The sequence below is a fragment of the Gobio gobio genome, assembly GCF_949357685.1.
Source record: "Gobio gobio genome assembly, chromosome: 5".
Taxonomy (NCBI): Eukaryota; Metazoa; Chordata; class Actinopteri; order Cypriniformes; family Gobionidae; genus Gobio; species Gobio gobio.
The window spans coordinates 62,670,460-62,697,889 of record NC_137101.1 but is presented as its reverse complement, the minus strand read 5'-3'; the positions used below and the strand labels follow the sequence as shown (position 1 = coordinate 62,697,889).

At 39.6% G+C, this 27,430-nt stretch overlaps 1 protein-coding gene across 3 annotated transcripts in view; it reads right to left on the bottom strand.

The window, feature by feature from the left end:
• The window catches only part of LOC307126921 (E3 ubiquitin/ISG15 ligase TRIM25-like), a 38,781-nt gene extending 12,822 nt beyond the window's left edge, over positions 1-25,959 (bottom strand). For 2 of the 3 annotated variants that reach the window (XM_079817793.1, XM_079817792.1), the window contains exons 1-5: positions 25,331-25,959; positions 8,643-8,738; positions 8,323-8,556; positions 5,969-6,128; positions 5,768-5,815 (exon numbers count right to left, since the gene is read on the bottom strand). In XM_079817793.1, coding sequence (XP_079673919.1) covers positions 5,768-5,815; positions 5,969-6,128; positions 8,323-8,556; positions 8,643-8,738; positions 25,331-25,894 — 1,102 coding nt within the window. In that variant the 5' untranslated portion in view covers positions 25,895-25,959. The remainder of the gene's footprint in view (positions 1-5,767; positions 5,816-5,968; positions 6,129-8,322; positions 8,557-8,642; positions 8,739-25,330) is intronic. The other variant, XR_013816571.1, reaches the window with a different exon arrangement.
• Between the last annotated feature and the right edge of the window lie 1,471 nt (positions 25,960-27,430).

Genomic DNA, 27,430 nt, shown 5'->3' with positions numbered 1-27,430 from the left:
GAACCTGACGAAAGTGTGCGGTGAGGACCAGCCTGCCGCATCACAAACATCCTGCAGGGAGGCCCCTGCCAAAAGTGCCTGAGAGGCATCCATACTCCTAGTTGAGTGGGCCCGGACAGCCAAAGGAGAAGGCCGTCCGGCCGCAACATAAGCAAGTGAGATAGCCTCGACTACCCACTTGCTCATCCTCTGCTTTGACGTAGGGCCCCCCCCTCGAGGGTGGCCCATAACAAACGAACAACTGTTCTGATCTTCTCCACAGGGCAGCTCTGTGGACATAGGCGTCTAGTGCCCGGACAGGACAATGCCGATTAAGTCTCTCTTGGTCTGACTTAAGAAATGGAGGAGGACAGAAGGCCTGCAGTACTAAGGGTCTTACAGGATTAATAGGGACCTTAGGAATATAACCCGGCCTAGGATGCAAAAAGGCCTTAGCCATGCTGGGGGCAAATTCCAAGCATGAGGGTGCCACAGAGAGGGCTTGCAAATCCCCTATTCTTTTCAAAGAATATATAGCAAGAAGAAAGATAGTCTTTAAAGTGAGAAACTTCTCAGAAACTTCCTCGAGCGGCTCAAAGGGAGCCTCGGAAAGGCCTTTTAGGACGACAGCGAGGTCCCAGGCCGGCACCCTGGTGCGAACTGCAGGTCTCAACCTCAAAGTGCCATGAAGGAAACGAGTAACGTAAGGGCAGCTTACCACACTCCTTTGGGTGGTGTTTCATTGGAGCGACACAATGAAACACCACCCAAAGGAGTGTGGTAAGCTGCTAAGGCCGCCACGTACACCTTTAATGTGGAGGGAGTTGACCCAGCGGAGACCCTCTCCTGCAGGAACTCCAGCACCGCGCTCGCAGGGCAGTTAACTGGATCCCACAGGGGATCTCTGCACCATAAGGTGAAGAGTCTCCACTTCAAAGCATACAGTTTCCTCGTGGAAGGAGCTCTAGAGTGTAGAATGGTCTCCACAACTTCGGTTGAGAGACCAGAACTCATGAGCTGGGCCCCCTCAGAGGCCAAGCCCACAGTTTCCACAACTCTGGGCGAGGGTGTATGAAGACACTGCCCGCCTGAGAGAGAAGGTCCCTCCTGAGTGGAATCTCCAGGGGAGAGCCGTCGAGGAGAGACACAATGTCCGAGAACCAAACTCGGCCCGGCCAGAACGGGGCTACTAACAACAGACGGGCCGGGCCCTATCCTGACGCACTCTCTCTAGAACTCCCGGAAGCAGAGCAATTGGGGGAAATGCGTACAAGGGCAGCCTCGGACACTGTTTGTGGTGAGTGCATGCGTGCTGCTTCCACAATCTCGACACCTTAGTGTGGAGATAGGTGAAAAACGGCATGCCCCAACGTGGAGGCTGCACAGAGAGGGCTGGCAGGAAGCGCTCATTCGAGCCTGCTTTTAACTGAGGCACGCTCCTGATTATCTTGTGGTCAGTCGATGTTTAATTTAGACACAGCTCTGCACAAAACCTCCATGAGCTCCTCACTGGCAGGAGATTGAAGTGGCGAGTCTTCAATCCCTGCAACGATACTGCAGACATCCAACTCCTCAGAGCTGGACAGCTGCAGCACCGCGGCCGCTTCCTGGGCAGGAGAAACCGCAACGCGGGCTTTAAAAAAAAAGTGTTTTAAAAAAGGGGCGGGCCCATCTCTAACCCCCTTGACCCTCGAGCGCCGACTGCGCGTGCTGCTCTCCCAAATAAACAACACACATCAAGTGTGTATCGCCGCTCGTGATATAGCTTGGGCAGGGAGGAACACACTGTCTGTAATGCTGCTCGCTCGCCATAGTGTCTCTCATCTATCAGTATGTGTTACAACTTGTATGAAAACAAAAAAGTCTGAACTCAGACACAAACACAGAACTGACAGTTGACAGTTGCGTCATTACCCACTGACAGTTGACAGTCCTGGAGTACCGGCCATTCTGTGATTCTCCAGATCACACAGATGGCCAGTCTGCCCATACACTCGCCTATGAGGTTCCATCTCTCTATTGGACTGATTACATACGTGCTTCACGACGCAATCACGCAGAGGCATTCCCAAAGTGGTGAGGCAGCGCGAGTTCCCTTGAAAGGGAACAAAAAAATTAACTTTCTACAAAACAAAACTCCAGTATAATTTATTTAGAATGTAGTCAACAAAGGCCCATTATATTTTAAATGATCAAAAGATTTGACTACACTGCAAAAATATGCTCTTCTTATTTAGTTGAAAATTGTACTTATCTAGTAAATGCATCTTGATTTAAGAATGTTTAAATATTTAGACTAGAAACAAGACAAAAATGACTAAGAGCATTTTTTATAAAAAATTTTGTACTATTTTTATACTTTTGAAAGTAGTCTCAAGCTAAAAAATTAATTTTTTTTATTATAATTAAGATACAATTTATACAAAACAAAATTCACTTTAAAGAAAGCAATTCACTTTCTACAAAACAAAAAAAAATTCCCTTTCTACAAAACAAAACTCGATATTACAGTTTTTCTTGATTGCTTTGATGCAGCTGTCAACTCAAACTCCACATTTTCAAAACGGTTAACACACAGGCCTAAACAGTGGCACTCATGGTCAAAATGACTCTAACCGCGCCAAAACATTTAAAATACGCAACAAAAGCAAATTTTGCCTTCAAAAAACACAACTTGCAAACAAGTATATGAGCTCTTTCAGTCAATCATTACACAATGGGAATGAGTAAACAATTACATAAAACATATCACTGAAGATATTTCTGTATCTACTGTACAGCAACATTACCTGTTCTCCTGTCAAAAAATTCTGACAATGGATGCAACAGTGCTTCTGTTTAGAACAGGTTGGACTCTTTGTCCAGCCTCTCTAAGAGAAAGGCAATGATTGATAACGTGATCAATAACAGTTGCCCAAATTTAATCTGAAACCTGAGCCCTCCAACTACACCTCCACCTCGCACACAGACTCCTCTTCCTCTGACCCCTCTACCTCTTCCTCTCACTCTCATCTGCCTTAGACCTCCTCCATCCATGCTGGCACAGAACAACACAGATGTGGCACCTTTTTTTAATAAGGCCTGCAGACTGATTGCTAATTGAAGATTTGTGTAAAGGAGTGTCAAACAGGTGCTTCAGTGATTTCATACTGATCTAGGTAGTTTCTAATAGTTAGGAATACATGGTTTCTGTTTGATTACCATAGCTAAAACAATGGAGTTTGGACTGCTTGAATGAGATCCGTGTTAACTGTTTTGCAAAAGGGTGGGGAAAATGTGTCAATCCAATGAGAAAGGGTTAACACATTTGCAAGACGGGTCTTCTGCTCTGCTGAGATAGTGATGATGAAGACTGAGTGGATCCTAGTTTCTTTAACCAGGTCAAAGCAATCAAGAAAAACTGTAACTCGATAAAATAAACTTTGAAATAAAATTTGAAAAATAACATTAGGCTATAATATTTAAACATCAATATCAATATGAAGCAAAATACATTTGACTGGTACTATATTTATAGCATCTGAGCAGACATTTGCGTATAAAAGCTTTATTGATGTGACACTTTAGGCTTTTTTACAATAAACACATTATAATCTGTCCAAAGCAGTTCAAATAAATCTTGTCTAAACAGTCTTGCGTGTATGACAATTTATATTGCAGCAGGATTTATATTTAAATCCGTTGCTTTAAGAAATGAACAGCTTTTCATGAGATGAATTATTCCTCAACGCGTCTCAAAACGATGAAGCTGAAGTAACGTTACAGCGCTTCACTAGATGTTTGTATGAGTTTTTACAGTCTATGGAGTTGATCCGTGGCCACGGGCGTGGTTGTATTAGCGGATAATGAAGTGGCTCGCGGGTGACTGACATCACTCTCTTTTCGAACAGATTACATAAACACAGAATATTTGTTTTTGATTTGGTTTACATTGTTTAAAACCTGACATGTCAGCGTTTCTTTAGACATGTCTCATGTTTGTGAGACAAGTATTCACTAAGCTAGAGTTCATTTTCTGAAGACTATCTGAATGAATGTCTTTGACAGAGAGGCTGTAGATTGCGCATCATGTTTGTTTTCTTTATTTTGCAAAAAGCAAAACATTTTGTTTTTATTGTGACTGTACACAAAAAAATAGAAACTTAACAGATTATAATGATGTATAACACTTGCCTGAATGATAAAAAATGAGTTATTTGAGTCTCTTTGGCACTGATAAGAAAAATAGTGAGTCGATCACACCGGCGCGACCGCCGACTTGAGGGGGTTAAGTGTTATTTTATGCGTTTTTGAGGGAAAGGCCTGTTAGTGTTTAATGATCAGTTATGTTTGACATGTAAAATACTTTCTGTAAGTTCAGAAGAGTGTTTGTGTTCAGGTCGTGTGAGGCGACATGACAAACATCATGTGTCGCTTTATTCAATGAGCAATAACTGCACTCATACTGAGACTAGTCTCTTCTTACTTCCTCATACCATATGTTACATACAATAACACTTAACATAATTGTCTTTAGCATTTGCTAGTTATTATCTAGAACAGGAACTTAAATCTATTAATTTGGTTCAGCAAAACATTATTTGTTTAAATTAACTTGTTTTAGTCTTGTTGTACGGACCTGACCTAAATTAATTGTGTGGAAAAGTTGTTCTTAATTGAATTAAGTTAATTGAACTATTGGTCATTTAACTTTTTTTGAGTGTACAGAATAATTTCAAATAAAGACATATTTTTTAAAATGATTTTCCTCGGTCAGCGGTCGCGAAAGTGAATTTCATTTTGTATAAATTGGATCTTAATTTTAATCAATGTTTCATCAGCCAATTGCCTGGATTTAATAAATAAGAAGCAAATAGACGATATAATAATGATGAGGCACCTGCAAACTGGAGCACATATCAAATGAACAGAAACTCAGCGTATCGGCTACTTGCCTCAGAGACATGATATTTGAGTGATATTGTGTGTATCAGATGTATCATCATTATTCATGATTGTTAACACCTCCTCGCATACTGCCTTTGTAAAGAAAAAGTGTCTTACAAAATGTAAATTAATATATTGTTTTATGTGAATGAGTAGGCTCAATGATTCTCACATCAGTTTGAAGCACAAACTCTAGGCAACAACACCCATTAGTCAAAAGTCTTGTGGACACATATCTATTGTGTGTTTTGTGGCCTTATTTCAGTGTCTTAATTTGTTTGTTTTTTCAAAAACCATGCATAAACATTATTCTCTCAAAAATACTTTTGCCATTAATATGTTTATAAGCAACTGAAAAAAACCCACAAATGTCAAAGCATGTCAAAACTTCTAAAAGGCCCCAAAACTGTGCAGACCCACAGGGGTTAATTATTGGCTTATTTCTGCTTATTTATCCATCACATTTTTGATAAGTTGCAAATAATGCTAATATGCCCATAATATGTGTTCAATTCATTATGAATTATTGGATTGTTAAATCTTAATAACCACATAAATAGTGGCCAATATGCCTTTAATATATGTAAAGTTAATCATCACCATTGTATTAATGTTTAACTACCACATAATTATGGACCTTTAAAATAAAGTGTTACTCAGTGTTATACTTTTTTTTTCAGTGTAGCTGAACTCTTCTAGTTCAATATGTCAGCAGTCTCAGTACACTTTACCAGATATCCTGTGCAAATCATCATTTACATTATCCACTCTAAAGCTCTTCTGTCATGTTTTCTTTCTCCTCCTCCAGGAAGAATATGAACACACTCAGTGAGTTTTTCTGCTTGTTTTCTCAATGACTTACATTGTAGGAAGTCGTCCCTGGGCCTGGGAACAATGTTGGTGGAAGTGACTGTGGAAATCAACAGACATGAAGAGTGTGATTATCATGTCAAGAGAAAACGATCCCTGTGTCCGTTCCTAAGACATTTCTAATATGATCTTCTACATGATATGAGATGATGGAGGATGATTTCTGAGAGTAGATGAATCTCCAGGACTTTACCTCTGTCAGAGATCTTCTTCAGCTCTTCTTTGCAGAAATCCTCCAGTTTTTCTCTCAGATTATTGACAGTTTCTTTCATGACATCCAAAAAGGAGAGAGAACTGAAGGAGTTGTCATTTACGTCAGTAGATTCAGGAGGAGCTGAGAGAGACTGGAAACTCTACAGGAAACAGAAATCAAATCTCATCACCTCCACACTTCAGCCAATAACCTGCACTACTGTCAGATTTGAGCGGCTCTTGTTGATCTTTAGTAACTTTCCTCAATCCAGCACTACTTCTCATATTCATTATATGACATTAGAGCTACAAATTCTAGCATTTGCCATTTACACCATATGTGAACTTTCTAGGAAATCATTTGGAAGATAAAGCATCTCCCAATAACATAAATGTAACAGATCAAGTGCATTAGTGGTGTCACATTCAGGGCCGTTTCTAGACACAGGGGAAATAGTTAACACTGTAACCTAGTGACACTGCATTTTAGCAGAAAATCCCCATGTGCTAAGAACATGTGAGCAGCTGAATATTAGCCATAAGAAAAATATTTTAAATGTTATTAGAAAGACTGTGATGCTGAATCTACATATTTTAGTGCATATTGAAATTATATATTTAAAAAATGAATGACAGCAACAGCAAAATACAGTGTTGGGTTTATTATGACCACATAAAAAAAATAAAAAAATAAACAATTTGTCCAGAAACCTGAAGGAGGGAACAGAGACGTTTCATTGGAGCCCAATCACCTCCATTTCTAAGTTCACCAACACACGGGCTGGGTTTGCCTCCTCCGGCCGCTGCGCTTGAATTCACCACATGGTCCTGAAAGGGAGTGCGAACTCTTGGCACGATTCGCTGATTGAAAATGCCTGCAGGCCCCCCACACTCTTGAATGAAGTGCACATGGTTAGGAATGCTTTCTTTACTTTCAGGACTTTAAGCTTAACTGACTTTAGGGGCTTGAAGGGAGCACTCTGTAGACCCGAAAGGACGACAGAGAGGTCCCAGGAGGGGATGAGGCGTGGCCTGGGAGAATTTCTCCTCCTGGCGCCTCTCAGCAAACTGCTTTCCCAAATGACCTGCCATCACCAGCATCATGATGTGCTGAAATGGTGGTGACATATACCTTCAAGGTGGAGCGCTCCAAGCCCTCTTGAAGGAAGAAAAGCACAGAGCTGACCGGGCATTTTCGGACCGGGCTGCACTCAGCGAACAGACTCCGCTTCAATGCATAAGCACACCTTGTAGAGGAGCTCTAGCTGAAGAGATAGAGTCAACTACCACTGGCAGTAGGTCACTTAAGTCCTCCACGTCCCATCCAGAGACCAGAGGTCTGCTGGATGAGGGTGCCATATGGTGCCCTGGCCCTGAGAAAGCAGGTCCTTCCTCAGGAGAATCTGCCAGGGGCTGTCACGCGCAGCATCAGTTCTGGGAACCATGTCCGGTTGGGCCAGTACGGCACAACTAACAAGACCTGCTCGTCATCCTCCCTGACCTTGCACAGTGTCTATGCAAGGTGGCTTACTGGGGGAAACGCATATTTACGCAGGCCCTGGGGCCATCTCTGTGCCAGTACATCCATGCTGAGGGTCCAGTCGGTGTACATTCTTGTCACATCTTGAAAAAGACGATCACCTGTGCTCGCTTTATTAGGGAAACTACTCTGAACAGTGAAGCGCTGCACTCTCCATGCACAGCAAGCTGGATTGTGCAAAACCGCAGAATGCGCCTTCAACGAATGCGCCACGACAAGCTGCAAGCAATAGCTTGTTAGCAATTAAAATTTCGATTTGCTCTTTTCTTTGTAGAAATGTACTCTTTGTCTAGAAAGGTGACTAGAATGAGCGATCACAGTACAACCTTTTGGCTCCGAAGCAAAAATAGGAATGAAGTGAGTAATGCGTGTCCTATTTTTACCCATATGTCTGGGTAGGTGGGACTCGGCATGCAAATGTGATCTACATGGACATACTCATGGGTGTGATCCTCAAGGGAACAGTCAAACAATTATGAAATTGGTATCATCAAGTTAATTGATTTCACCATGATGTAAGAAACCAGATGGGATCATTTGGTTAAAATTGTTTTAAATGTTCTGTAAGTTTTGAACTGTTTGTTGCACTTGTGGAGTTGTGGATTAAGAGATTTCCAGAACTGAAAAGCATTTATAAGTGTTGTTTATTTTAAAACAAGATGATCAGATGAAAATCTACCTTATAATTATATAAGACAACACACAAAATTCCTGACAACATTGCAGTCAACGGCTCATTCTGCTCTCATGAAATGTTTCTCTATGAGTCTCTTGCTCAAATCTACTATGAACCCTTTCTTCTAGATCTCTGTTACCTGCAGGAAATGGATGTGATCCTGTGTGTTTGAAAGCTGATCCAGCTCAGCGTCTCTCATCCTCAGATCATTGATCTCCAGCTCCAGTTGCTTCAGTTGTTCTTCAGCTCGACTCACTGCAATCTTTTCCTGATCTCTGATCCGCTGTGTGGCCTCAGAGGGGCTTCTCTCAATGAGGCGGATGAGCTCAGTGAAGATCCTCTCACTGTCCTGCACTGCTGTCTGTGCAGTGCTCTGTTAGGACACACATCACAATCACACAGTGGCTTCAGTGAGTCCTGGCTGAGATTTCTCAAACTTCTCTTCTTCTCCAGACTCACCTTATGAGCCTCCACAGCCTCTCTCAACTGCTGAAGATCTTTCTCTCGCTGCTGGATTCTCTGCTGGAACAATATCTGCGTCTCCTTCAGCTTGTGCTAAAACACAAACCAATAACAGAGATGTCCCATCACATTACTGTCAGTATATCTGTCAAGGTTCTGTCAGTTTATTCTTGGTTTTGTGTCAGAGCCCTGACACTCCTGTATTGTCTTGTTTTTGTGCGTTTTCTTGTCTGTGTGCCTTGTTTCATATTCAAAGCATGGTGTTCGGATTCCGACACATGTCTAGTTTGGTTTCAGTTCTGTGTCGGGATTCAGACATTCGTGCTTCCTTGTGTTTTTATTCTGTTGTGAGTGCACAGGATGAGCATTTCGCTCATTCTCGTGCGCTCTGTCTTATTGTGTAAGTGTGTGGTTTTGAGTTCGCTCTGTCATGCCTTGTCCAGTTTTCGGTCTTGAGCCTGAAGTGGTGGTCCGATATCTGGAAATCACATTTCCATTAAAAATTGATTTTGGGAGGTGGAAAGATGGCGCCGTAGAGTTCTGACGCAACTCGAATGAGCTCCGACAATATTCGTTCAATTATCCTTTTAAGTGCTTGCTAATTCACACAAAAAATTTACTTTATCTTTAATAATGAGTCTAGAAGATTATTTCGCGAAACTGACTAGTAGTAAATCTAAGAAAATGAAAAAATAGATGAAAATCGGGCCAGTTAAGCCTGAACAAGCTACTATGGAGGCCTGCACCTCCGTCAATGAAGCGGAGCTGGTTTTACTAACGGCAATGGAAAAGATGACACATAAAATATAATGTGTGCTATAGATACTAAAATTGCTACGTTCCTGGAAACAATACATGACCAAACAGTCCAACTTTAGATGATGAATCCGTGAATTGGGGATGTGGAAGGGAGGATTGCTGCTGTTGAGACTCTTATTTCATCCGTGGACGCAAAAACAGCGGCCTTGGAGAAACAGGTGCGCGAATTGACGGACCACATCGATGACCTGGAAAACCGAGGACACAGATGCAACGTTCGAATCATCGGCCTACCTGAAGCGGCAGAGGAATCTGATCCGGTTAAATTCTTGTAAAAGTGGATCCCTGATCATCTTCAGATAACCACTAAAGCTGGGCACATCAAGTTGGATCGGGTGCATCGGTCGCTAGCAACGAAACTGGGTCTGAATCAACGTCTCAGACCTGTGATCATCAAACTCCATAACTTCACATATAAACAACGTGTTATGGATGAAGCGCAGTGTGCTGGAGACGACAAGGGTCTTATTCTTCAATGATTTTTCAGCGGCATTGATAAAAAAACACGAGGCATTTGATCAGGTGAAAGCACGGCTGAAGGAAAAGAAGATTGATTATGTACTTCTGTACCCAGCAATATTAAGAGAGATGATCGACGGAAAGCCTAAGAAATTGGGTATCCCAGAAGAAGCATCTGCTTTTGTGGACGCTTGGGATAAATTAGTGCAGGTTTGTCTTGTAAAATTCAGATTATCTGGTGGATTTACTACTCTAGTTTCAGTAGAGTATGTGTTTTGTTTAACAGCCCAATGTTGTAATCGTATGTTCTTTTAATTTGCAAGCATACTCTTGGTAGCTCGTTAGGAGTAGGTTTTCATTTTTATTTTTTCTAAGGGCATGTGTGCTGTGAAGTGGGATAGCCTCGTTCTCCTTTTCTTTATCAGTCTGGTATGTAAATCATTAGAGGTTGTAGATGGAAAGTTCAGGGAAAAGACTGAATTCCCTCGTAGGTTAAGCTACAGGAATTACACCAATGTTTGTCTGATCGCTTGAATTTGTGTTCACTTAGTGTTTTTCTGCTTTTTGTTTTTTGCTTTGATCAGCTCAATCTGTTTAAAGATCATAGTGCATAGGCTACTGGTACAGTGATGGAATGATTGTGGAATACAAAGATCAAAATAGTATGTACATTACAGATTAACATTTGAAGTGCTTGTGCTAAATGTTACACTCTCAGATAAAAATCCCTATTATCTTTTGCTTTGGCTACCATATATAGACCGCCAGGGCCCTATTTTGATTCCTTAAAAGAGTTTGCGGATTTTCTATCAGACCTAATGGTTACTGTCGATAAAGCACTGATTGTCGGTGATTTGAACATTCACATAGATAATACAAACGATGCGCTAGGGGTTGCGTTTACAGATTTATTAAACTCCTTTGGGGTCAAGCAAAATGTAAATGGACCCACTCATCGTTTTAATCATACACTAGATTTAATTATATCACATGGAATCAATCCTACTGAGATAGACATCATACCGCAAAGTGATGATGTCACCGATCACTACCTTGTAATGGGCACACTGCGTACTGCTGATATTTTACATAGTGCTCCGCGTTATAGACCAGGAAGAACAATTCTCCCAAACACTATTGATAAATTCACAAATAACCTACCAGATTTATCTCAGCTGCTCAGTATACCCAAACACACAAATGAACCAGAGGAAATGACTAGCAGTATGAGCACCATTTTCTCTAGTACATTAGAAACGGTTACACCGATCAGATTAAAAAAGGTGAGAGAGAAAAATACTGCACCGTGGTACAACAATATTACTCATGCTATCAAGAGAGAAACTCGTAATCTAGCGCGCAAATGAAAACAAACACGTTTCGAGGTCTTTAGAATCGCGTGGAAAGACAGCACTTCCCGTTTTTAAAAGGCTCTAGCATTACCATAAACTGATAGAAAATAACCAAAACAATGCCAGGTTTTTATTTAGTACAGTGGCCAAATTAACAAATAAACGCACATCAGCTGAACAAAATATTCCAGTACAGTTTATATATATAAACTGTATATATATGTATATATATAGAATTTAGCTTCATCCCCTCGCTTCAAAAATGGCAGGACGATCACTGCCGCTACTAAAGATTGCTTTTTAAATAATCTTCCTCATCAGTATCATCTCCTCAGCATCCCAGATAGTATAGAAGAACTCGATGTTGCAACAGAAACTATTGACTCTGTCTTTTCCAGTACTTTAGACACAGTTGCTCCCCTGCGCTTAAAGAAGATTAAAGAAAATAGTCCAACGCCGTGGTACAACGAGCACACTCGGGCCCTTAAAACAGCAGCCAGAAAAATGGAGCGCAGCTGGAAGAAAACAAAACTAGAGGTCTTTCGTAATTTGTGGAAAGAGCGCATGATCGCATACAGAAAGGCCGTAAAAACTGCTAGATCTGCTTATTTCTCGACTCTCTTTGAAGAAAACAAACACAACCCAAGGTATTTATTCGATACAGTGGCTAAATTAACCGAAAATAAAGCTTCAACTTCTGATGTTTGTAAACAGCACAGCAGTAATGACTTTATGAACTTCTTTAAATGTAAGATTGATAATATTAGGAAGAAAATTTTAACCATGCAGCCGTCTACTACAGTATCACATCAGACCATTGTAGTGAGACCATTAAGCATTGTAGTGTCACTGAGGAAAAACTACACTCATTCACTGCTATAGGAGAAGAAGAATTGGCTAAACTCGTTAAATCATCAAAATCAACAACATGTATGCTCGACCCTATACCGACTAGGCTATTAAAAGAGATGCTACCAGAGGTCATAGATCCTCTTCTTAATATCATTAACCCTCTCGAGTCGGCAATCATGTCGGCGTGATTGGCTTGCTTTTTTTCTTATCAGTGCCAAAGAGACTCAAATAACTGTCGTTTTTTATTATTCAGGCAAGTTATACATCATTATAATCTGTTAAGTTTCTTTTTTTTTTTAGTACAGTCACAATAAAAACAAATTTTTGTGCTTTTTGCAAAATAAAGAAATCAAACATGATGCGCGATCTTCAGCCTCTCTGTCGTTCATTCAGATAGTCTTCAGAAAATGACCTCTAGCTTAGTGAATTCTTGTCTTACAAACAAGAGACATGTGTCTGAAGAAACGCTGAAATGTCAGGTTTTAAACACTGTAAACCAAATCAAAAACAAATATTCTGTGTTTATGTAATTAGTTTGAAAGCAGAGCGTTGTCAGTCATTCCTGAGCGGCTCATTATACGTTAATGCGACCACGCCCACTAAGCGTGCGCTCCATTGAGATTCAAATACTGAGGCGACGCCCACACACACACCAGCTCAAACAAACACATCGTGTAACGAGGCGCACTGAAGCTTTCTTTGTTTAAATTAGCTCAAAATTACTGTCAGATGTAAGTTCAACCTTGACAAACTATATATCATTTAAAAGATCTAAGACTCAAGCTTCCATTTTTGACCTCTGTTTTATTCTAAAAGTCATATAGTGAACGTAATTTGTTAATATGTTTCAGGAGTTATGAATATGAAAACCGTCGGTACCTTCTAAAGATAGTAATACGAGCGTCAGCTGCTCTCTTTAATAAAAAAACTCTTCATACTTCATACTGGCTGCCGGAGGGCGCTCCGTGCACATGTAGTCCATATATAGCACTCATGAAGAAGATATCTTCTTCATGCGTGCTATATATGGACTAAATGTGCACGGAGTGCCCTCCGGCTGCCAGTATGAACAGTTTTTTATGAATTTTTTTGATTTTCCGCCCAGAAATTTGTACTTACCTAGTAAATTAATCTTGATTTAAGAATTTTAAATATTTGTACTGGAAACAAGAAAAAAATACCAAATAAGAAGAGCATTTTTTGCAGTGTAGTCAAATCTTCTGATCATTTAAAATATAATAGGCCTTTGTTGATTACATTCCAAATATAATAAAGTACAAAAAATATATATTTCCTTTGCCCTGTTGCTCTCTGTCACAGACTTACCTGCAGCTCATTCATTATGCAGCTCATTAATGCGAGTCCTTTGTTATCTCAGGTGCTATCTCATCATTATTCATTAGATATCACGCCTCCTCGCATATTGGCTTTTAGAAGAGAAACTGTCTTACAAATTATAAATCAGTGTATTTTTTTATGTGAATGAGTAGGCTCAATGATTCTCACATCAGTTTAAAGAAAAAACTCTATGGAAATACAAGATGGAGTCAAAAGTATTGTGAACACATATCTATTGTTTGTTTTGAGGCCTTAATTTATTTATTTATTTTTTTTTTCAAAATCCGTGCATAAACATTTTTCTCTCAAAAATACAAGCATGTACATACATGTTTCTCACATATTCTGGTAGCCCAGTTTGTGCTGAATACAGTGTAATTACACTTTTGCCATTCAGTTGTTTATAAGCAACTGAAAAAAACACAAATGTCAGAGCATGTCAAAACTTCTAAAGGGCCCCAAAACAGCTCAGACTCCAGAGGGTTAATTCATATTTGTCATTAGGATATGCACCGAAAACTTTTAAGTTGGCTATTAGTAAACCACTTATTAAAAAAACGCAACTTGATCCTACAGAATTAGTCAATTATAGACAAATCTCAAATCTACCCTTTCTGTCAAAAATACTTGAAAAGGCAGTGTCTTCACAATTATGTTCCTTTTTAGAAAGAAATGGTATCTGTGAGGATTTCCAGTCAGGATTTAGACCGTATCATAGCACTGAGACTGCTCTCATCAGAGTTACAAATGACTTACAATTATCATCCGATCGTGGCTGTATCTCTCTATTACTGTTACTCGATCTTAGCGCTGCATTTGATACTATCGACCACAACATTCTTTTGAATAGACTCGAAAATGATGTAGGTATTAGGGGAATTGCTTTGTCATGGTTTAAATCATACCTATGCGACCGTTATCAGTTTGTAGCAGTAAATGAAGAGATGTCACACCGATCGCAAGTTCAGTATGGAGTACCGCAGGGCTCAGTGCTAGGACCGCTGTTCTTCACCCTGTACATACTACCACTGGGAGATATCATTAGGAAGCATGGCGTTAGTTTTCATTGTTATGCTGACGATACTCAGCTCTATATTTCTTCACGCCCTGAAGAAACGTACCAATTCACAAGATTAACAGAATGCATAGCTGATATAAAACATTGGATGACCAGTAATTTCCTGCAACTTAATTCAGAATTTTTTTTATTTTTAATTATTGAACAAAAAAGCTCCACAAGTAGTAACCTAGAATACTGTCTAACACTTGATGGCTGTTCTCACTGCATGAAAAGTGGGATTTTCGTCAGTATGTGACACTGTACATTGCCGTGAAACTTCAGGTTTACGACTGTGCACGGCAATTTGCAGGCAACACCGAAAACTGCCGTAAATTGTCGGAAATTGACGTGGGCCTTGCTTGGCAGTTGTCCCCCCATGACCCCCCCCTCCCCTTAATTCTAGGGGAGGCTTTATCATGTAAATGAAGATGCTGTGAGCTACACAAATGCAAATCAGAGTAGCAGCAGGGGGAGTTTTATCTAGGTTCTGAATTTTTTTGACTAAAACAAGTTTAAAGTTTAAGTTAAAATGTTAACTTAAATTTAAGTTAAATGTACTCGTTTTAGTACACATTACTACATTTTTAGGGCAACCAGTTTGCTCCAATTTTTTAAGTAGATTCAACTTGTCCGGGCTCACAGTGTAGATTAATTACTCTGTATGTCATTAGCAATAACCAATGTTATGTAAAAAAAATAAAAAAATACAGGACAGCAGTTCATGTCTTCAACCTTTAGAGAGGTTATGTGATGCAACAAGACAATGAATCAAAGCACACAAATAAATCAAGTAAAGCATACAGTTTACATACCAACATTAATTTTTCCACCCTGCACTGTGAATGATTTTTTAAATGGCTATTAATCATAAATGTGAAAAGTACAAGTTTGTGTGTTTATAGTTAAGTCAGATTGTGTTTTTCTGTAATTGTCATTTAAATTGAGCTCACACCACATTTTATGAATTATCAATGCAGATTTTCAAGAGGTGGTTTCCTGGACAGGGTTTAAATTATGCCAAGAGTAGGCCTTAATCTATTTAATCGTGAGTTAAAAAATTGTTGCCTGGAACAAAGATTAAGCACAGATTACTAACACCTGGACTATGAGTCCTGAACTAAAATAAACTGGATTCATTTACAGTTTTATCTAATTGCTTACACACAATTTCTGAAAATATGGCTCCATTTCTTGTAACTCTACACACAAAACATCAGACATCTCTTGCAAAAGCAACACTTTGTGCAAAACTATTTTAACTATTTCCAAAAATGTTGTTTTTGCATATATCTAACTACACACAATGCACAACTGAGGAATTTACAGTTGAACTGAAATCAACTGAACTGAATCAACACTAAAGTCACTTGAGCTGAATATTGACACTATATTGGCTTGTTAGAGCCGGTTTACAGCAGAATTTGTTTTGAACTTGTTACTGAAGCTGCTATGAAACAATATATTTTGTTGTATGCATATTCTTTCTTTCTCAAACCTTAGTTTTGATTTCTAAGTGATCAATTTATGTATGTGTTTTCACACATGATCATTGGCTGTATGGGTCCTCAGTAAATTAATGTGGCATTTAAATGGCAAAAGTTATTCTTGTCTCTATAACTTATGGCTTCCTAAAGACACGTTTATGGGTAAATAAAATATTAATAATATAAATAAAATGAATATCAAAACATATTTTAAATATAATGAAGTCATTTTATTATAGCACTCATCAGATGTTCCTGGAAACAAAACAGAGACAGAACAGTATAAACAAACTATACAACAAACTAAACACCAAATTACAAAAACATTATTATGTGAAAGTGAATAAAGTTGTGTGTGTTTTCAGTTATAAATATGTGCTGTGTAAATTAGCCTATACTTTTAGAAATTATATATAGCCTAACTTTAAAAAACAAACAATAACCCATATAGATAAATTATATTAATTGTATAATATTAAGCATTTACTTAATATACATTGTAACATTAGGCTACTTTACTCTAGCACAGTAGTCAGTTAAGCAATTAATTAATATCTTATATTAATATGTATGTAGCCTAGGCTATATCTAAAGGTAAGTCTGCTTTAAAAAAAAAATATTACACTTCGACATGTACAGAATGTGCGCGTTAAGAAACACGTTCAAATGTGTCTTCTTAACATGTTAAAACTGTGCGTGAAGCGGAAAACAGGGCGTGTTGAAGGTTGAAACGATCATAAGTCACGCGTTTCGTATAAAGAGATTTGGCCCCGGGCGTGTTCCATATCAGAGCCCTAGTCCAATGAGGTGCGAGGTCGAGGTCATGGCCATGACGCGTAGAAGACGAGCTTTAAACTATTTTTTTAATGTTTTTTGCTGCTTTCCTTTTTCGTGATCAACAATGACAGGACACCGTCTTCAACTCAATCTCTGCATGGACGCGACGAACTTTTTGGACTCATTTTCAGGAGGCTGTCTTCGTCTTCATAACTCTGAGGCAAACTGCAGGCGTTATGAACCACAGCATGGGTAAGTTAATGTAACGTTACGATTTAAAGAATATGCTTTTATTCAGCTGTATAAGGAAATGGATGCGTTAATAGATCCGAGCTTAAAACTGCACATTTTGTTTACACAGACTATCCTCGCCTCATAACGAAGCCGTGAGCTCTTATCTGCTTGGAGAGATTTTCGCGAGTCCAGATTTAACCGCTGATCATGACGAAATTGTGTGTAAGTAACTTCTAATGTGTTTCTCATTCCTTGTTTAATTTTACCGTGACTGTTTTTATTAATACCAGTTTCATGTAATTGTTTTCCAGCTGCCTGTAAGACGTATTATGAATCGACACGCCGCAGCTTCAGATACAAACAACCTGAAACTGCGAAGTTTAGCTCGGAGTCGATCAAGAAGAAAAAGGGTAAGATTTATTATATTAGATCCGTTTTTTGTCAATGTGAGTATTTTTCAGGTTGCTTATTGTCTTTGTGGATTGTATTACAGTTGCTGGAAGCGAGAGTGTGCTGGATGAGGTGGACATTTGGAAGTCCGCGACCATTGAACTCATGTCTGATGAGGAAGACGGCTTTGTTGACGGGGTGTCTGGATGGATTGTGCGGCCACCGCGCTCTCGCAGCCTGGAGCTCGACGAACTTTACATTACGAGACATTACTGCTGCACTGTACATAGTTGTGTGTTTAACAATAAAGCTCTTTCTTTGAGTAAACCGCTGTGTTTTATAAATGAAGCCCTTTCTTTGAATGAACAGCTGTATGCTTATAAATGAAGCCCCTTGTTTGAATAAACGGCACGGTCCGTATAATTTTCCCATATATTCCTTGATGGTATGAATACTTCATAGCACAATAACATTAATATAAAACAAATTATTACAACATAAATTATATATTTATTATTATTATTGGGGTTTACATTTATAATGAGCCAGGGGGACCAATAATGATTGGTTTGCAGTGATCTGCCAACCAATCACGAGGGATTTTTCTTTTTTAAATGTAGTGGCTTCAGCCAATAGTGAGTGAGTAAATTCAAGTCTGGCCGTTGACTCTCTGGTTTCGCTGCTATTCATATGCAAATTAGAGGTGTCGCACCTCCGCAGGCTCTCTCAGCGGGGGCTCTCCACCTACGTCATGGTTCGTTTACGACAATTTGTGGCACAGACGAACGCGACGTTCGCTGCCTCTAAATTGTCGAAAACTGCCGAAAATTAGGGAGATTTCCAGGAGTATACAGGCGTTTACGGGGTCGAAAATCCCACTTTTCATGCAGTGTCTGTCAAGTCCTCGTCGTCAGTGAGGAACCTGGGTGTGCTCTTTGATACCAATCTTTCGTTTGAAAGCCACGTTTCTAGCATCTGTAAAACTGCATTCTACCATCTTAAAAATATATCTAAATTACGGCACATGCCCTCAATGCAAAATGCTGAACAGTTAGTTCATGCGTTCATGACCTCAAGGCTAGATTATTGTAATGCTCTACTGGGTGGTTGCCCTGCTCGCTTAATAAATCATTTCCAGCTGGTCCAAAACGCAGCAGCTCGAGTTCTTACTAGAACCAGGAAGTACGACCATATTAGCCCAGTTCTGTCAACATTGCACTGGCTGCCTATTAAACATTGCATACATTTTAAAATCTTGCTTATTACTTACAAAGCACTAAATGGTCTAGCTCCCCAATACTTGAGCGAGCTCTTAACACATTATACCCCATCACGTCTACTGCGGTCTCAAAATTCTGGCCAGTTGATAATACCGAGAATATCCAAATCAACTGCAGGCGGTCGATCCTTTTCCTATTTAACACCTAAACTCTGGAACAGTCTTCCTAACATTGTTCGGGAAGCAGACACACTCTGTCAGTTTAAATCTAGACTAAAAACACATCTCTTTACTGTGGCATACACATAAAACACTTTTTCAATTAAATGATTGTTAGGCTGCATTAACTAGGTCAGCCGGAACCGGGAACACTTCCCATAACACCTGATGTACTCGTTACATCATCGGAAGAATGGCATCTACGCTAATGATAGTCTCTCTGTTTTATCCCGAGGTTTACTGTAGTCAGCCGGATCCAGGCCGTATCCAGATCAGATGGTGGACCTGCGCCCAGACATGACCAACGCAGGACCCTGAAGTGTCTGCAGAGACCGTGTCAATTAGACTCCCCTGAAATTGCATCGTTGACACGGCATCCTCAATAAACCCGTCTCTGGCGTGATGACTCAGGGGCGCTAGGTACTAGTCCCAATCAATATTTTAAGATTACAAAATTGTCCCCACCAATATTTTCGCGAACTTCTTTGGGCTGTTATGGATTGATTCCGACGGCCAGAAAGACAGTACAAGAAACGCCGCCATTTGATTGGCTGAAAACACGTGGGGAGGGAGAGGGAGGGGGTGGGGGTGGTTGGTGTGCATGTATCTACACTCACGGGAGTGTCAAAAGCTTACACTGGCAGACAAGCGAGCGGGTGTGTCTATCGAAGACAGCGGTAAGTTACCAGGGCTGTCTGCATACCCTATAAAAGGCCAGAGTAAAACATTTATGCTCTTTGCCCTTCAGCATGTACATGTTTGCCTTTTTGTGCTTTGTACATCAGCTATGCCACCCAAGAAGAAGAAAGGGGACATACGAAGCTTTTTCATAAAGCAGAGTGTAAGTAGGCAAAATAACTAGCCAAACAAACTAGCAGCGGTAGTGCAGATTCTATTTCTAATAGGGGCTCAGTGTGACAACATGCCCCGCCTGCACAACTGGGATTTAAACCCCGGCTCGTGTCTTCTGCTGTTAGATCAGCATTAAAGAACTATATCAACTGGTAAATAACAGATATAAGATTAAAATTATATCAGTTTTTTCTTATTTTAAATTAACACAAAAAACAGAGATTAAAAATAAACTTAAGTAATTTACTTTTGCGATGGTTAAATAAATGTTCAATGATATCTTCCAAAGATTTTTTTAATTTTGGCGCAATATTTTCCTCTAAATAAAGTTGATATGGCGACTAGTAAATACACAAAGTTTGGTCATCCTTACGTGTGGAAAGTGTTAAACCATGTGTTACAACTAACCCGCTTTAGGTTGTGCCCCACGCTCCTCTACTACTATTGATTAGTAGCAAATTATTAAATGTAAATATAGTCTACCTGTTTTATTATGTGAAAGTGAAATGAATTGGTACTAAGTATAAAAGGATATCATTGTGGATAAAGACCAGGGTAAGTTTTGTTTGCACTTCAGGAGACAGTCAGTAAGAGCAACAGTGATCCTCAAGCAAGTCAGTGTACCAGTGTCCTGGACATGGGAAGTGCGCCGTACCAGCCTGATCCAAAATTTATAAAAGTACAGAAACTTCAAAACAAGAAGTTACGGTTTCAGGCAAAGTGGTTTAGTCAATATCCATGGCTGCATTATAGTCCTACATTGCAGAAAGTTCTTTGTTTTGAGTGTGTCAAAGCATACACCATCAAAAAGACCACTCTAGAGAAAAGAAATGACTCTGCCTTTTGCTCTAATGGGTTTAACAATTGGAAACATGCCGTAGAAGGCTTTAATCGCCACAAGGGAAGCAAAGCCCACCATCACGCCATTACTGTCAATGCAGTGGAGCAAACTCCAGTGCACACACAAATATCCAGTTCAATGGCTAGATCACAAGAGGATGCGAGGTACTGTCTTGAGCAAATCAGGGGCTCTTTGAGATATCTAGCAAGGCAAGGAGTTGCCTTTCGAGGACATGAGGTTAATGAGGGTAATTTTTACCATCTTGTGAAATTCCTTGCAACCAAGGACCCTATTCTATCCTCTTGGTTCAAACGTTGCCATGATTATATCAGTCCACAGTGCCAAAATGAGTACTTAGCTTTATTTGCCAACACAATTGTGAGGGAAATTGCCTCAACAATCAGGTCCTTGTCTGTGCTTCAGTTTTCCATCATAATGGATGGTACTCAGGATATACAGGGGAAAGAGCAGGTTTCCATATGTCTCAGATATGTGGATCATGATCTTGTGCCGCAGGAAGTCTTTGTGGGATTGTATGAGGCACTAGGGACAACTGGTGATCAGATGGCTAACCTAGCTATTGATGTGCTCCTGAGATTGAATATTCCAATCTCTGGCTTGCGAGGTCAGACATACGATGGAGCAGCCAATATGTCAGGGAAGTTCTCAGGGGCACAGGCAGTGTTGAAGAGAGAACAGCCATTGGCTTTGTATGTGCGTTGTTGTGCACATTGTGTGAATCTTATAACACAGAGTGCTTGCAGTGCCTCTACCTTACTACGTGACACATTGCAGTGGGTCCATGAACTTGGAACTCTGAGCAACCAATCAGGGAAATTCAAAGGGGTATTGGCTAGCCATCTAACATCTGAGGGGCCTACCAAAACAGTTAAACCTCTGTGTCCAACTGGGTGGACAGTGCGTGGTCAAGCTGTTGATACAGTTCTTAGCCAGTACGAGGCTGTGTTATGTAGTTTGGAGGAAATGGCCTCAATTGGTTCTGAAACTGGCACTAGAGCCAATGGTCTCCTAGATCGCTTCCAGAAGGGTAAGACTGTACTTGGACTGCTGCTAGCATCAGAGGTGTTGGAAGAGCTTGAGTGCTTAAACAAATCATTGCAAAAGCAGTCCCAAACAATTAAAGGCATGCAAGCTGCTGTTGACTATGTTTGTTTAACTCTTCAAGAAAAAAGGAGTGAAGAAAAGTTTGCAGAAGTGTTTGAGAAGGCAGTGGTAATGGTAGACTCCCTGGGAATTTAACCTATTCAACTCCCTCATCAAAGAAATCCCCCCAGAAGATTCACTGGCGGTGCTAGTCAGCATAAGCCAAAAACACCAGAGGAATACTATAGAATAGAATTTTTCAAGGTGTTGGACAGTTTGAGCATTCAATTCAAGGAACGGTTTAACCAACCAGACTTACAGAAACTGAAACAGATCGAGAATGTTCTCCTAACTGGGCAGATGGATGATGTGATTGTACAGTATCCAGAAATAAACAGGGACATTTTGAAGGTTCAGCTACCAAAGTTTCTTTCAAAGCATAGGATCACATCAAATGATGAAGCTGCATGCATTCTCAAAGCAATGCCAAGTGAGGTGAGAGGCTTATTTGATGAGGTTGAGAAGCTTGTTAGGTTGTTGTTGGTTGTCCCTGTGGCCTCAGCTGAAGCTGAACGAAGCTTCAGTGCACTGACGAGACTGAAAACTTGGTTACGATCTACTTGTTTCAGCAGCGTCTTAATAATGTAACTGTATGCCATGTGCATCAAGAGGCCCTTGACAAAGTGGACCTTAAAGATGTAGGCCAACAGTTTGTATCTGTAAATGACAGACGTAGGCATCTGTTTGGCAAGTTTAGATAAAAGGAAGGAATCAAGAAAATGCAGTAAAATGTGGAAAGTAGCCATAATGGAGTTCTAATTTTGAGTGCCAAATAGTAGAATAAAGATGTTTTTGCTTTGGTTTTTTGGTAATTTTTTTTGGAGTACTTCATTGTGACACTATTTTTTGTTAGTGTAAATACTACTGTACATAATAATTTGTTAATAAAAAATGTGGTTGTTCAGCATTACACACAGTCTCTTTTTTTTGGAGAGAAAGTGCATTTTTTATTATTATACAGTTATACTAGTTATTTAGGGACAGTATACAGGATGGTGTATCAGTCAGGATACAGTATAATGAGATGAAGTAGATTAATTCACTTCTGTATTTCTTCTTTCGTATTTATTCCTAAACTGGTGCATTTCCATACTCAGTAACATAAATAATAGACTATATAATCTGGGCAAACCTCGCGGGATGTCCCCACCAAAGCTGAGACCAAACCTACGCCCTTGGACTTCAGATAACGAACACCTGCGAAGAGACGACTCAACTCCTGCGAGGACTTCAGATGACGCAGCTCTGCATCAACACGCACTCATGCTCATCTCCATATACCCTATTAATTAACAACATGTATTCTTATTTCACTTATTTCTGTGCCATAGTTATTATATTGATTAATAATAGATAGTTAGCTAATCTGTGTGCTTTGTATATATGCATTTCTGATGCATAATGCATAACATGTACAAATCAATTTAAATTGTAATGTAGACGCATGCATTTTCTGTAAAGCTGCTTTGAAACGATATGTATCGTGAAAAGCGCTATACAAATAATAATAATTTGAATTGAATTGAATTGAATTGAATTAATATTATGATAAGTAATTGTCTGAAAATTTGTACATGGAATGTCCGAGGGTTCCATAACCCCATAAGACGGAAAAAGACAATATAGAACATATGAAACTACAGCAAGGAGGCTTTGGGCAGGTGTTTTTCTCCTCTTTTTTATCTAAGAGTAGGGGTGTAGCAATATTGATAAGTAAGAACTTACCATTTAAACATCTGTTAATGATAAATATGGGCGATATGTTATGATTAAAGGCTCTGTCCAAGGATACAAAATCTTCTTGATGTATGTCTATTGCCCTCCAGCCCACCCACCAGATTTTTTCAACATTCTCAGGAATGAACAGCAAAAATTTTATTGTAGGGGAAGATTTCAATTGTATTTTAAACCCTGTCTTGGACAGATTTTCCACAATAATATCCCCGCCTTCCCTATATATAATATAATTTAAGAAATAACTTAAACTAAATAAGAGCAGTCCTCGTTTTACAATCGATGTGAGAGTTGTATCTGTGCGGCGTCAGACACCTTCACATTTTAAATCTTTTTAAAACAAGATATTTCTAGTTTACAGATTTTGTCAATATGTTTCATGTCACATGGACAAAAATGGTGCTTGAATCTTTTGATCAAAGATGACTAAGCACTTTAAAGTTTTGAACAGACGCTGTTTAATATAAATATAGTAATAATAAATATTTAAATAAAATACTTTAATGTTAAGTTTAAACTATATCATTTCTATCATTGGGCATCCGATTTTACAGTAGTCTTCTAGGAAGAAAAATAGAAGATGTAATAAAACTTTAAAGATCTCATTTAGACAATCTTTTCATTTTAAAAGTTGCAATTTAGACTTTTTAGATTATGGTTTGAAATTATCTTTTGACTCTATCAAACATTCACTCTGGAAAGGTGTTAGCAGACTTACTTTACATATTACATACAGTATAACTTCTCCTGTCTCTGTGAGCATCTGAAGCATGATACATGTTTAAATAAATTTTAGTAACATATTTATTATTATTCATTGTTTTATATTTTTTTATTTATATTCCTTTAATCACCTGTGCGTGTGTGTGTGTGTGTGTGTGTGTGTGTGTGTGTGTGTGTGTGTGTGTGTGTGTGTGTGTGTGTGTGGTTCAGGTATTCCCTTATGTTGTGTGGACAAAATGTAGCCAAAAAGATAGTAATACCACAACTTTTATCCCTGTAATGGGAAGTTACAGTGTTTTTAATTATGTTAAACTCATATGAGATGTTTTTGTTAAAAGCGGAATTCTAGTTTTCTTTTGTAAACAGGTTTTGGTTTGATAACCTTTGATACTTATTTCTATAAAACTAGTGTGTTCGTTGTCTTTAGCCTTGAACAAGTTCTCGGAAAGTTTTGTGTTTTCACTGAAGGTTTGACAGCTGCAGATAACACCAACTAAGGACTTGTTATTGTGTATTTGTGTTATTGACTAAGAAGCCCTCACCCACTGAAATGAGGGGATCAAATAACATGTGCAGGGCTTCCATCTCTTCTGACTGTGTTTAGGTGTACGGGATAGAATATAAAGTTACAGTACAAAAATTGTTATGCCTATGGAAAGCCCCCATAAAACCTTTCCCCTAAATGTGAAAGTGTGTACGACTGCTCAGTCTGAATGCTGGCATCCACTCACAACGGCTGCTGTGACCCTCTGAAAAAATTAAGATATTTTTATATATTCATCTAGCTAAAATATTGTGATTCACCCTTATGATATGGTCTGTTAAAATGTCCTTAATCTCATCATTAGAAACGTATTTTATCACTTGCTCATAGAGATGAGGGGAGAGCACACATAAAATGCCTCTGTGATGGAATGCTAAATCCAACACGTGGCCTGCAGATAGAACCCAAAATCAGAGTTAAATCTTCTAAATCTTCTAAAACAATATTTCATCAATTTGATCCCCCTGGAGGATATAGAGGATCGTAAGCCAACATCGCTATTTCAAATATGCACTGGTCATAGGTCATATCGATCCTCTGAGGATACCCATGGTCAAAGGTGCGACGTGAGATATATAAACAGTGTCAGCATTATTTCATCAGTGTCTAGTTTAAAGTTCATACCTGTTTCTCTGCTGCAGCTGATACAGTTTCGCAGTTTTTATGTTCGTCCATCGTACACAGCACACATATACACGTCTGATCGGTGCGGCAGAAAACCTCAAGGGGTTTATCATGTGTTTGGCAGATCATCTCCTGCAGTCGTCCAGTGGCATCGGTCAGATTGTGTCTCTTTCTTTTAAACAAACTCTCATGTTCTTCAAGATGATTCTGACAGTAAGACTCCAGACACCCCAGACAGGACTTGACGGCTTTATGTTTTCTTTCAGTACAGGCGTCACACTGCACATCTCCAGCTCCAGCGTAACAGTCATCAGGAAGTTTTCTCTTCTTCAGTTTGTCCACCACATCAGTCAGCATGGTGTTTTCAGCTAAAGCAGGTCTTGGACTGAAGGTCTGTTTGCACTGAGGGCATCTGCAGCCGCTCATCTGATCCTCCTGATCCCAGCACTCTGTAATACAGCTCTTACAGTAACTGTGTCCACAGGGAATGGTCACTGGATCCTTCAGGAGATCCTTACACACCGGACACAGGAACTCATCCTGAGAAATTCTGGCTTCTGCCATTTTACAGCTTAAATACAGAGACACAAACACACAACAGCTCAACTTCACTTCAGTTTCTCTTTCTCTGAACTGAAGAGTTTCCTGTTTCCTGCTTCTGTGTTTGAGTGACGTCACATGTGCAAAACTGCAAATCTTTGCTATCACACGTTTGTTTTCTACAATAGTTGCCAGTGAGAAAGTTATTATATCTGATGCCCCCCGAGCAGGTTTATTTCTTATAAACATTTCTGTATTTAACATTTATAAAACTGAATGTGGCAGGAAAGAATTGTAAAATATGTCTCTAATGTCTCTAAAATATAGCTGACTATGCCACCCTGATGACCAGGGAAATATTAATACTTATTAGTTAAGCACATACAAAAAGGAGATCGTGGAACGCTGGAGAATAGGAATCTTCGCAGGAATGTCTTCACTTGGTAAGTAGCGTAGAGAGCGTCAGTCTTGTATCTGCTTGGGAGAACAGACAATGAGTGTGACTGATGTGTGTGCTTAAGTAGTCCATGCTGATAAGTGACAGGTGCAGGTGTTTAGTATTCGGGTGACAAAGATCGTTGTGAGGGAGTGACGGTGGAACCTGGTGTATCTGTGACACAAAGATAAATAAAGGCTTTATAAGTGCAGTTCATTATTAGTTCATGTAAATCAAAGTAGTTAACTAATGTTAACTAATAAACCTAATAAAGTGTTACTGCCCCCCCCCCCCGCCCAACCCCTGAAGGCCGCTGTGTAATGCACACCCTGACTAAGACACATAAGGGGAAGTGTTTTAATAATCCTATGAATGCATATAAAAAAGTGCATAATCGAATCGAATTAATCAAATTTTAATGTGAATCATCTCGAATCGAATCGTTCTGAATTGTCAAAAATCATTCTTGAATCAAATCGAAAACCTTAGAATCGTGAATCGAATCAATTCGCTTCCTACCCAAAGATTCACAGCCCTACGAGCAACAAATACCTGAAAACCTGCATGCGCGGGTTGTGAGCGCGTTGTTTGTGTTTGAGCTCCGTCAAATTGATTCATAATCCTTGATTTTCTTCTTAATACTCGCTTACAAACGAATACTTTCTATTATTTACAGCGTGTGAACATATCTCCGATACGATTCTCTATAAAAAACAATCGGATTGCTTTGATATCGCTACTTATATCCGAACTTCCGCTACTAGCCGTAGCCCGCTAGCCTTGCACGCGTGGTAACTTGTTTAACGTTACACCCGGTAAACACTGATAGCTACAATTCGCCATCGTAGCACTTCTGCTACAATGGCGAATAACTCGGATGTGTGTCTAATGTTACCTTTGAGTGCAGGTGAGGACACGTTCGAGCTGCATTCGGTGCAGTTAGAGCTGGAGTCGTTGGCGAGGCAGATTCGCGACCTACTAGACAGACAAGCTGTGCTGAGAGAGCGGCGAACGGCGCTTGAAACATCACGCGCCGATGCACACAAGTCAGTGGATACTAACATTTTGACTCCGACCTCGTCTACTCCGCGTGTTTCTCTGCACAGGACCCAAGCACCCAGGAC